The sequence below is a fragment of the Coffea arabica genome, chromosome 10c (genome assembly GCF_036785885.1).
Source record: "Coffea arabica cultivar ET-39 chromosome 10c, Coffea Arabica ET-39 HiFi, whole genome shotgun sequence".
Classification (NCBI taxonomy): domain Eukaryota; kingdom Viridiplantae; phylum Streptophyta; class Magnoliopsida; order Gentianales; family Rubiaceae; genus Coffea; species Coffea arabica.
Window position 1 is genome coordinate 50,619,284 of NC_092329.1, and position 12,200 is coordinate 50,631,483.

A 12,200-nucleotide genomic window follows, 5' to 3' on the forward strand; every position below is an offset into this window, starting at 1 on the left:
AGCTCATATACATAAATTTTAAAAGAAAAAAATATTGCATGAAGAAACAAAAGCATCATATCCTTTGATTTATTGTAATTTCGTGATACATATTCTTCTCTGTCTACCTGTCTCAAACTGAAGTTGGGCAGCTCGAAGCTTAGGAGGAAACAATGCTCCAAACATCAAGAGTGCCTTGAGTCGCTCTTTCTGGACCTGAAAGAGAAGGAATTGAGATTAATGGATGATTCTACAAACAACAGCTAAGTCTTCTATACTGACATGAACATAAACAAGTAAATTTTTTCTTCAAAAGAAAATCTGTCATCATAAGATTAGAGTTGCAACCTCTGTTTTCAAACTCGGACCGGACCGGCCGGTCGAACCGGTTGAACCGGGAACCGGCCAGGTAGCCGGTCCGAGTCACATTAGAAAACCGGAAATTTAAAACCCGGTCAAAGCCGGTCAAAAACCGGGTTTGACCGGGTTTGACCGGGAAAAAACCGGTTTTTCCGGTTCAACAGTATTTTTTTAAAAAAAAAATTCAAACTTTTTAATATTATGTTTTGACCCCCTAAATTGTTAAAACTTATTGATATACCTCAAATATTTGATACTTTATAAATATTGTCCTAAAATTTGATGTTATTTTTCAATTAAATTCATAATTTTAATTCTAAACTTGTTAATATTTATTAAATAATATAAATTGCTACTTGATTGTTCTAATTTCTTTGTATTTTCTTGTTAAATATATTTGAAACATCAAATATATATGAATATGCCTTTATTAATATCAATATATTATTAGATATTATATATATAACATTTTAATTTTAAAATAATTTTTATTTATGACGTCATCCGGTTCGACCCCTATCGACCCCCGGTCGAACCCATTGACCCCTGACCCCTGACCTCGGCCGAGTCGCTATCCGGTCCGGTTCTGAAAACATAGGTTGCAACACAGCGACAGTTGTAAATTCACATTGTTCAGTACTAAGGATTGGTAGTAACATGGACACTTACTTGGTGATGAACAGAAAGTGGAGAACCAGTATTTTTCCTCCCTTTAGACCCAAAAAAAAAAGGGCTTAGTCTCAATATATAGAGCAAGCACAAGAAGAAAAATAAGGGTGAAAGCTAACTAAAACTTTTGAAATGTCTTTTGCAGAACAATCCACTAGGTTAAAGGAAATTTATTGCAGAAATTAGAAATAGATTTTGGTCAAAGATTTCACGCAAATGGTCGAGTTTTACTGTAAATTATGACTCCTTGAGTAGAAAAGTATTCAACCTGTTAAAAAGATGGGAATTAAGACTGAACATCCTAATCTGAACTGGTTGGGGGAAAAATTATTCGAATATTAGAGCCAGAATGGGAAAAAAAAAAAAGAAAAAAAGATCCTCCTCTCCGCCCACCCTCCAATACTACTAATTGGGAGGAAGAGGAGAAAGAGGAGAATATGTGCATGGCTTTCTAGTGTCTCATAGAGGCGCGAACCTTTCACGTCTAAGTGACCACGCTTTTGTCAACATCTTCTTTAGGTATTGGGATAATTTCAAAAACATCCCCTCAGGTTTCTAAAAGTTTCACTATAATCCCCCTAAGATTTTGAAAATAATCACTAACCTTCCATAAAACCCATATCTTGTAACAATTTATCCCAATTCAAAAAAGTAACAATAAAAAAGTAATTTAATTTTAGGTGTAAGAAGATCACTTGACTTCAAAAATGTCCCTCACATGTAATAATAGTTAATTTAATGACTTGATCTAACTTATTATTTATTACACATGATTAACCAAAAATTTTTACCATATGTAATTAAAATGTAATAACTTTTAAAATTTAATAAAACAAAAAATTTTTTCTTACCTTAAGACTCTTGTTATTAGTTATCACCATGGTAAACAATAGAACCAAAGCCTCCTCACGTCTAATTCCTTTTAATCATCAAGTACATAAAAAAAGCAAGCATAATATTGGAACCCTTTTCTAATGTCAAATTAATTTTTTAGCATAACAAAATTATGGTTAATTATGGCTCAATTATTGCTCGTGTTTGAATCCTTTTATTTATTTGGTACATCATATATGATTCCTTTATCGGTCAAGTGCATTAAACACATCTAGTATTTTTTCCCTTTTTATTTAGCCAATTAGTTGATTTCTAAAAATTCAAAATATGGTTAATTTGGTTCAAAGCATTTTACTTGTTTCTCTCTACAAATATGTGTAAAGATATAATATTGAATTTTTAAGACACTAGTGTTGTTTTACTGTTAATGATGCAAGTATTAGGTCCCAAAATGTTGATAGGGAGATGAGTTAGTATTTTTAAAAATTTAGAGGAGCTAAGTGAAATTATTAAAAATCTCAGAGGAGGTTTATCAAATTATCACAATTAATTTAGAGAACTCCTGATGCCAATACAACAAAGACTCGCGCCGCCTTCTTTCATCTAAGTCCCCTCCCTCTCCTTCTGCTGCACCAACAGTCCGCCACCGCCACCGCCACCGCCGCCACTTATCAATCCTATAGTTTCCTCCACCATCTGCAGGTCCTCTTTCTCTTCTATATCTTGCACTCAACATTTATGTAAACATTAGTCTGTTTGAGCATCAAAGTCGTTTTCTTGCACAAATTATTTCGTGTATCAGAGCTTAATTATGGCGTTGTAGAGAGGGCATTTCGTGTATCGGAGCTTATTTTCTATGTTGAATCGTTTCTGCTTGTTCCTCCTTGATTAACGATTAACTATTCAATGTAATTTGTATTATTAAATTTTCTTTCAGGTTGAATATCCAACCCGAGCAAAAAAAAGAAAAAAAATGCAGAGGCTTTGGAATTGAAAGACAGCATTTTGACATTCGTACCATATAGTATGTCTTCTTCTGTAGAGAAAGTAGAGGCAGTAAATGAATCCGAAGATCAAGAAGATGACGAGGAAGAATTATCTTGGTCCTCAGATTCTGAAATTGGAGAGGCTTTGGATTATTTGGATTCGAAGGATGATTCAGAAATAATGGATGGAGCTGTAGCACTGCACACAAGGCGTCCAAATGCTCATGGAGGGCTTCACTCTCGCCCTAATGCATCTTCTCTTCAACCTCTGTCAAACAGGAACCAAAAGTATACCAGTCACATCAGAGCTTCACCACTGGAGGTAATTCTGTAACATGTTTGGTAATAATATGCTAGCATTCTCTTTGTTGTTTACTGGTTTTCTCTATGTGCTATTGTTTCAATTAAGAGTTTTCCATGGATGAAATTGGAATCCAGTATTCTTTTGGCATGCTGACTGTATGAAATTAATCTTCTGCTCATTCCTCTGGCACGTTGTTTCAGTTTTGTTAATGTCTTGAAATATTTTTTTGGTCCATTAAAAAAAAAAAAGAAATGAGGTAGTAAATACTGGGAATGTATGCTACACTCTTTCCATGCTCTTTCTCGTATTTGGTTTAAAATGTTTTCCAAGTTTCTAATATTTTTCTTGAAAGTAAGAGATGAGTTGCCTACCAAAATTATAAGCAAAAGATCAGAATGCATGATTTCTTTTTCCTAATTTTATAATTTCCTAGTTATATAATAAATCTTGAGATTCAATTTCGGTTGGAATTGAGTATGGCCAATGCAAAAAAGGTATTCACCAATTCTTAAGATGGAGATCTTTGGACGTTAGAAGCAAGACTTGATCGTCCATGCTGCCTCCATCTATTTTAAGATAATTGGCAGTTAGAAGTTTATTTTTTTTACTTTATTTTCCCTGCATGCTTGTGTGCATTTAAGGTTATTAGAATGTCTTGATGGTACAGGAATGGGAAGGAAGAGTGAATGTTGGTATGTCAAACTCTGTTACAACTGCAATTCGTGAGAGTGTACGTGACATGGCCATTGGAAAAACCAAAAGTACAGAAAAAGCGGACCGTGCAACTGTTGAACAGGTAAAATATTTGAGCTTGTAGGTAGAAGATCAGTTGCCTTAACCAAATGTTTCATTTGTTCATTTATTTATTTATTTTGGGGTTGAGAACCTTATGTTTACTCAGTTAATGCCATTTTGTTAGGTTTTCCTTTCTCTCATGCTAAGGGACCAAAATTCCATTATAAATCGAAGTATGCTTTCACCATTTTGTGTTTCTGACTTGGTGACTTAAATACAAAAAATTTCTGTGCATGCTTTATGATTGGATATATACAATAGTTACTGTATTAACTGTGAATTTTCATCCAGGTAGGCACTGTACTTTCTTTCATACTTAATTCTGTTCAGAAGCTTTAACAAGCCTTTCATTGAACTAGCCTTTTCCTTTAATTTCAGGCTATTGACCCAAGAACTCGCATGGTTTTATTCAAAATGCTGAATCGGGGCATATTTAATGATATTAATGGCTGCATTTCTACTGGAAAGGAAGTATGTTACTACTGAGCACTGAGAATCTAAAAGTCAATTATGATGTTTCTTTGTTTATCAATCAGACTTGAACTTTCTCCCAGAAATTTTCGTTTCTGATTGTGATCTTGTGTTGACATATCTTCTTTTCCTTTTCTATCCCTACAGGCCAATGTTTATCATGCTACAAAACCTGATGGTCAAGAACTTGCAATCAAAGTCTACAAAACTTCAGTTCTTGTATTTAAGTATGCATGGTGAACCTTGTTTCTGTTTAATTGATGTATAAGTTCATATAATTTGTTAAGTTATTAGAAATTCTTATCAAATCAAAATTGGGCAAGTTTGGGGGCAAGATTAATTTGTTTCTAGCAAATGTTACTTGGCTTTCCTTGTGCGCATTGATATTCTAGTCTTTGCAATTCTGTGAGATAGTTGCAATATTCTGACATAAATGAAAGCAACTGAATTTATGATGAATTTTTTATGTGAAGGGGAGGAACATACCTTAATTCTGGTATAATTGAAATAGGATTAAGATTCTCATGCTGTGTTCCTATAAATAAGATCTTATTATTGTGCTTTTTGTTCTTTTGGATTTTTGGAAGGCTAGTTATGTATCAAATATGGTTTTCTTCTTCTTTCTACTTTTGAATTCTGACAAATCACATTTCTTTGGTAATTTATGCTGCCCCTTACAAATCTATGACATGCTAATCTTGCAGTGTGCTATTCTGAATGACAGGGATAGAGATCGGTATGTACAAGGTGACTATCGTTTCAGATACGGATATTGCAAGCACAATCCCAGAAAAATGGTCAAGACTTGGGCTGAGAAAGAAATGAGGAATCTTATGAGGTATTAAATGTTTTGACCCTTCTATTTTTCTTCCTAGTTTTTAAATGAAGATGGATACTTTTGTGGCTGAAGTGATATATGTTTTATTTGAGTGCTTTGAATTTTTGGGATTTAATATGAACATAGTTTGTCAGCCTTCACAATGGATAGTTGTTTTTACATTGATGGACTTGGGTAATTCCAATTTGTTGTATTATTTTTATGTTACATGTCGTTAACGTTAAGCATCTATGCATCTTTTCTTTTCATGTGATGTGCATGTCAATAGAAGTTTTTTCTTGCTTTCATTACTTGCAGTTGCTTAACTTGATAATCTCTGGGCTCCATAGCTCATTACAGTGTGTCATGCCATTTGATTTAGCTTAGATTTTTTAGGGCAGATTATAGTGATTGCTAGATCTTTATTTGTTCTCCCATCTTCTTCTTTTCATCAATGAACCTAAACCTTTTCTTCCCCCATTTGTTTTGGCATTTTGTTTAGAGGAATTTATTTGCTCTGCTATTTCTTTTTCTTTTCTTTTCTTTTTTTTTTTTGGTTGTCCCCAGACCTCCTCCATCCACCCCTGGACCTTGTCACTCTTTGAGTAGCACTTTATTGAATCAGATGGAAGATTCACTGTGTACCTACAGCTGATGGATGAAATTTGAGAAACCGCATTAGGCTGATGGTAGTTACTACTGATACGCAAAATTATATAATTTATATTTCAGAGAATGTCCTTGTAGGAATCCACTTAATAAGTTCCTTTTTAGTCGAAATTATTCCAGCTATTATTTTTCTTAATCTGGTTGAAAATCTTTTTTCCTGATTAACCAGTGCCCATATGCCATATAGGTTATAGTGAAAAATCTTTGAGATTTCTTTCTTTGCATACCATCCACAGAAGGTAGAGAATTTTGGCTTTTAATGCTCCTCCTTGTAATAAGTTTGTTTGGGTTACAAGATGGATTTTATGCACCAGCTAGTGCAAGTTAAGTGTCATATATTCTGGCACAGTCTGCTTTTGAATGCGGCGGACTGTTCTGGAATGCAAAGATTCTCTCTTCCCTGACGATAAAATCAAGTTGATTAAGACCAATTCATAATCTTTTAACAGTTCAGCAATCCAAAGAGAAGCTAATGTTTCCACATGTTCCCACTTTATCTTGATGAAATCACGTTTTCAACTTTTAAACCTTTGTTGAAGTGAAGAAACACTGGAGTTATGGTATTGCATCAAAAGAGAAGGGCTATCGTGGCTAATGCAAAGTGCATTGTGAATCTATTAACTAGGCAATTCCGGTGATTGATTTATATTTTGTGGATTTTGTAGTTCAGAATATTTATTATCTCTTGGCATCATGTGCCATTCATCTTGAATATCTTTTTTTTTTTTCTTAATTTCAATCTGCATTATGTTTGTTATTAATGATGGTTTTTTCTGGAGGTGGCAATTTGTCCCAAGTCCCAATGGGTTACTCATGCCCAAAAGGACTTTGGGCGGGATGGGTATTGTAATTTGATATTGGGTTTAAAATGGGATGCATCCCAATTGTACCCATTATTTGATGGGAAATGTTGGGAAATACTTGGGTACCCATTGGGCCCAAATATCTTTCCAAAAAATTTCATTTATCCAAAAATTCATCTCTGAATTTTTTTTTTTTTTGCAAAATCTGATTTTTTTTCACTTCCATTTTCTTTCTTTTCCTTTCTTCACTTTCCTACGAAAGAAAACCAATTAAGTGAAAATGATTTCATTTAAACAGCTTTAAAAAAATAAAGATAACAATAAAAATAAAATGAATTGGTAAAATTTTGGTGTCTACAAGAATCAATGCTTTACTAACAACTGTTGGCACCCTTTATTTTGATTTTATGCTAATTGTTGAACTATCTACATAGATTTTTATATGCAACCCTGTTATCAATTTTTAATTAGCTTCTTCGTTTTTGTGCTAGCTTTATTCAGCATTTAATGTGAATTTCTTTTGTATCAAATTTTGGAAATTTTAAGAATGTCAATAAAAATGAATTTGGTGTTAAAAAATCCTATTTCTAGTCCTTGTGTCAAACAACATTGTGGGTAAGGTTGGATTATGACTATATACGTATCTTTTCCTTTATTTGTTAATCCAATTTTTGGTTTAATCCAGGGAGAAGATATGTTCATTCTTACCAAAATGTTATGTCTTTTTAAAGTAACTATTGATCGTTCTAGAGTGTAAATGAATTCAGAAAAATATAAGTTCACAATAAGATCAAAAGAAATTTAATAAATAAAAATATTAAAGTTATATAAAAAATAAAAAAAAAATTAAAGGAAAAAAATATAGAAAATAGATTAGGGTATTGGGCGGGATCAATCTAAACCCATTCCAAAGTGATCCCGCCCAAGTTAGTCCCAAAACACATATGGGTAAGGTTAGGGCCAAACCCATATGATTCGGTTCCATTTCGAACCCAAGCAAATCCCGCCCATTTTGCCACCTCTAGTTTTTTCCCAAAGGCATGGAGCCAAGCCTATAATGAATTTGATATCAGTAAGCCTCTTGCATTTGTTATATCTACTTAACCAGATATTGCTTGGAAGAAATCCTTCATTTCATGCATTGGTATATTTACTTAACCAATTATTCTTTTGAAGAAGTCTTCCATTTCATAGTTTGAGAGAACATGATCATGGTAAACTACAGGCTAAAGGCAGCAGGAATAAGGTGCCCCACTCCGATTCTGTTGAGACTTCATGTTCTGGTTATGGAATTCATAGGTACTCTACATACTTTTGTAATGCTAACGACTCTTGTCTTTTTCACCATTTGGTGAATGAAATTTAAGAAAAATTGTAGCTGCATGAAGCGCATCTCTTCCTGATATAGAAAGATTTTGTACCAATACCTGGAAGATAGAATAAGTTAGATGGAGTTAGAAACTGATAAAAATGACCTTCCTACAGAAAATTACTGATTCACCATGCAAGGTACTCATAAGGACAATGAAGGAGACAAAAAGTTTCACCAAATTGTATAAGCTTGCTGCAACTCATGCTTTTGTATGTTAGTTATGCTGTTCACATAGCTGACTTATATGTCAGTCAATTATGCTGCTAACAAAGCGGACTCATATGTTGTGTCTTGTAAATTGCATGGCAAATAAAGTTTCTGATAATCAATAGTGGTGGATCCTAAAAATTTAGATGTTTTTGGTTCTGCTTAAGAGAGAAATGCACAATGGTTAATTAGAGTAAGCAACAGGATAAAAGCTTATTTGATCTAATCTAGGCATGTCATCCCTTCTATACTGCACGTGCCTTGGTTTCAGATTCTTGTTTATAACTGTAACTCTGGGTTCTAACTCCAGTTGCTTACCGATATGCTGTTGCACATATAGAACTCAAGTAGATCTGTTTTGGGTGTTCATGGTCATTGCATGGTTTTAGTATCTAATAAAAATACTAATTAGATATTCATTGAAAGGAAGTCTTATACGTAAGCAGAAAATTGATTTCTAGCTGAAAGGTGTGTTTTCAAGAGTATTACTGCCTTGCTGCTGACTTTGCTGTTGCCTTTGCCGCATGTGGGTGAATAAGTCTTTTTGACACTGGAAGCATATTCTCTCAAATTGGTTCAGTTGATGATCACATTCTGTTTTGCAGGTGAGGGAGGTTGGGCTGCACCTCGGCTCAAGGACGCTGCTTTATCTCTGGACAAGTTACAAGAATGTTATGTGGAGGTAATTATGTGTTTCTATTTCTATCTTGGATATCTGATGATGGTGCCTGTGAGAAAGTATGATGGCAATATAACAAGTGCTGTGGACATGCTAGTTTCAGATGGCCCAAGTACCGTGCAAACAAAATAGGCTGTTGGCCCAACATACGTTTATATTATTACATTAAATAAATGATTGGATTCTTTCATGTCCACAGCTGATTCATGTATCTCAGATGCATTCTTGCTCAATATAAGCTCATTTAACTGATTCATGTGCTAAAGTTCTTTCATGGTAGATAAATTGCTGTCAATATCTTGAATATAACTTATAGGTATAACCAATCCATGCAGTGATAACTCAGTTTCTTACCATTTATTTATCGTTATTATCTATTTAGAATCTCAGCTTTGATTCAACACTTCCACATTGGTAAATTGATGTTATGAGTTCCTCAGTTTGGTCGTAGACAGCATAGCAAATACATGATGTAGTGAGTGTCATCAAAATCCACATTGCTGTAATTTTTTCCCTTTTTTTTGATGGGGTTTTTTGGTTTTTTTTTTCTTTTTTTTTGTTTTGGGGGGGAGGGGGTTGGGTTGGGGAGAGTAAGAAAAACTGAGAGAATCCACATCACTGCACAAAAAACTTGAGCATATATAAAACCAGTTATTTCCTGAAGGTTTAATTGCATGGAAGCTTCTTCTTCTGGAAGTTTAAGAGGAAAGAACATGAAAGTTGCAATCACTGGCTGTTTTTTTTCTCCCTTTCTTCTTTTGGATTTTTGGTCCACTTTACTCTGAAGTAGCTTTGCTGTCTTCTTTCAGTTCTCATATAATGCAATGCAATCTCAAATGTGATTGTTGGGCCTTAGAATAGACATGTAGCACCAAATTAAAACTTCTCTTGTTTGTCCTTGTTTGCCAAGTCATTGTAATACCAGATTGGTTCATTTTTTTCATTTTCTCTAGCTCTCGTTATGGATGTGGTTCAAATAGCTAGTTGTCCTAAAAATATCATTAAGGATAAGATTCAACTCTTTGTCTCTTGTGTTGCAGTTGTTTTTCAAAAAGATGGATTACCTAAAAGATTTGCTATTACAGTATTTTGCTTTGTCTTGCAGATCATTATGGTAATGCGCACACTGTACCAGAAATGCAAGCTGGTGCATGGAGACCTCAGTGAATATAATATTCTTTATTTTGAGGTAGGCCACGTCCCTTTCTTTTATTTCAAATTTGTTCTTCTATTCAGCAAACAAAAACCTCTTGATTTGCAGGGGCACTTGCACATCATTGATGTCTCACAATCAGTTGATCTTGATCATCCTCATGCCCTTGATTTTCTTCGAGAGGATTGTGTTCATGTTTCTGTGAGTCTTATCTTTCTTTGGTTGTGGTTCAGCTGAATTATTAATGGGAATGAGCTCCTGAATTGTATTGATAAATGGTTGGAATGATTTGGTTCAGGATTTCTTCAGGAAACATGATGTAGGTGTTATGACAATACGAGAATTATTTGATTTTATAGTTGATCCTTCTATTAATGATGATTCAGTGGATAGTTATTTGGAAGAGGTAAGACATGAGTGCATATGTGATTTATTGTTGCAGCTTGTGACTATTTGAACCTAAACTGTAATTCTATCTCGTAGGTGCAACAAAAAATTTTGGCTAGAGGCCATGTAATTTCTGCAGAAGAAGAAATTGCTGATTCTGTATTTATGCAGGTCCGTAGTTCTCACGATGTTTTTTCAATACCCGATATTGAGGATGTTCTTGTTGAAATGAATTTTACATAACTTCCAGGAACACTTCAAAAAACAAATCCATGTTGAGCATATATCATACATGAGACAAACCCTGTACTGAATCTATTTTGGCGTTTAGCAGACTTCATAAATGAATTAGGAGCTTTGCAAATATGCATCAACTCATTAACCCAATTAAGTCTAGTTAATCATTAAAAACCTTCTGAAATTTTGTTATTTCTTATAATTAGAAGCTCTTTAGCATGCATTTGAATGTAGAGTTGTCACCTTAGTATCAGACTGAGAACTCAGCAAAACTACAAGTCTTATTAATTTTGGGATCTTTTTTCTGTGATTCCAGTCATACATTCCAAAAACACTAGATCATGTCAAAAATGCAGAGGAGGATGTGCAGCGGCTGATTAGTGGTGCTGACACTGGAGACATGTACTATCAAACTATTACGGGTCTTAAGCAGGCCCTTTCTATTTCTGACTCTTCCTTGGCAGAAAGACAGTCACACGAGCAGGTTGGGCAACCTATGGAAGATGTTTCACTACAAGATGAAAACTCAGAATCAGCCAGCAGTGGGTCCAGAAGTGGAACGGATGAAGATGAAAGTGATTCAACTGACACAGAGGAATTAGATTCATCATGTGGAGGCAAGCAGCCGACTGCTGCTGATAGAAAAGCTGCTAGGAAGGAGAACAAGAAGAAAGTTAAAGAGGAGAAGAGGGAGGCTCGCAAACATAAAGTTCCAAAAGCTGTGAAGAAGAAAAAGAAAAAGTTGGCAAAAGCCAAGAAGTATAGATAGGCGGCTAGTTAGCAAGTTTATCTTTCACCGAGGCAGGTAAGAAGCTGCCGCGGCATGTTTGCCTGAGCTATTTTCTGTTTGATGAAAGCTCTCAATTTTTGATCTCATACGTTGCTTCGCACTTTCTCTGAATTCTGACGTCCCAATAGTAAGGTGGTTATTGATGAAGTAATAATAATTCAAGAATAATCAAGGTTTTTTTTTTCAAATTTATTCCTAATGTCAGTATTTTCTCTGATCTGTTTCACATCCCTTCTTTAAACGCTTATTAAGTTCTGTCCAACTTTGTTCTGCCTCAGCAAACAAATAGGCTTTAATGCAGTGATCCATGATGTTCATGATTCGTTTGCTTTGAATAAAAAACTATCACTCATCATTATCTTCTGTTGACATCATCAAGTTTTCTAGTAACGTGTTTCTAGGTAGAGGTGGCAAGATGGGTGATTTGGGCGGGTTTGGGTTGGGTAAAATGGGTAATGGGTATAAGTGAGTCAACTCATTTATATCCATTTAATTAGATGGGTATAAATGGATAAGTCAAAAAATGAGTTGGGTAACCCAATTATCCATTTATAACCCATTTATTCTAAATTTTTACAAGCTCATATAAATTCATTTTTAAACTAAATTATCAATTTATACCATTTTACACCCATCATTAATTTTAAATATTTACTTATTATGCCAAATAAGTCTAATAATCAATTTT

General features: G+C 34.3%; 1 protein-coding gene across 1 annotated transcript; it reads left to right on the forward strand.

Moving 5' to 3' along the window:
* The first annotated feature begins 2,411 nt into the window (after positions 1–2,411).
* On the forward strand, positions 2,412–11,700 carry LOC113714863 (uncharacterized). Its single transcript, XM_027238983.2, has 13 exons — positions 2,412–2,544; positions 2,780–3,150; positions 3,800–3,928; positions 4,306–4,398; positions 4,546–4,625; positions 5,123–5,236; positions 7,913–7,986; positions 8,872–8,948; positions 10,051–10,134; positions 10,207–10,299; positions 10,397–10,504; positions 10,582–10,656; positions 11,039–11,700. The coding sequence occupies exons 2-13, from the start codon at positions 2,869–2,871 to the stop codon at positions 11,489–11,491; spliced, it is 1,662 nt and encodes a 553-aa protein (XP_027094784.1). The 5' UTR covers positions 2,412–2,544; positions 2,780–2,868; the 3' UTR covers positions 11,492–11,700.
* Positions 11,701–12,200: the final 500 nt, after the last annotated feature.

Bases quoted from the DNA above. Each gene is read 5' to 3' on its own strand.
- LOC113714863 (XM_027238983.2), top strand. From the start codon at position 2,869: ATGTCTTCTTCTGTAGAGAAAGTAGAGGCAGTAAATGAATCCGAAGAT. The intron at 3,929-4,305 runs GTAAAATATTTG...CTTTAATTTCAG, and splicing joins ACCGTGCAACTGTTGAACAG to GCTATTGACCCAAGAACTCG. The intron at 10,135-10,206 runs GTAGGCCACGTC...CTTGATTTGCAG, and splicing joins ATAATATTCTTTATTTTGAG to GGGCACTTGCACATCATTGA.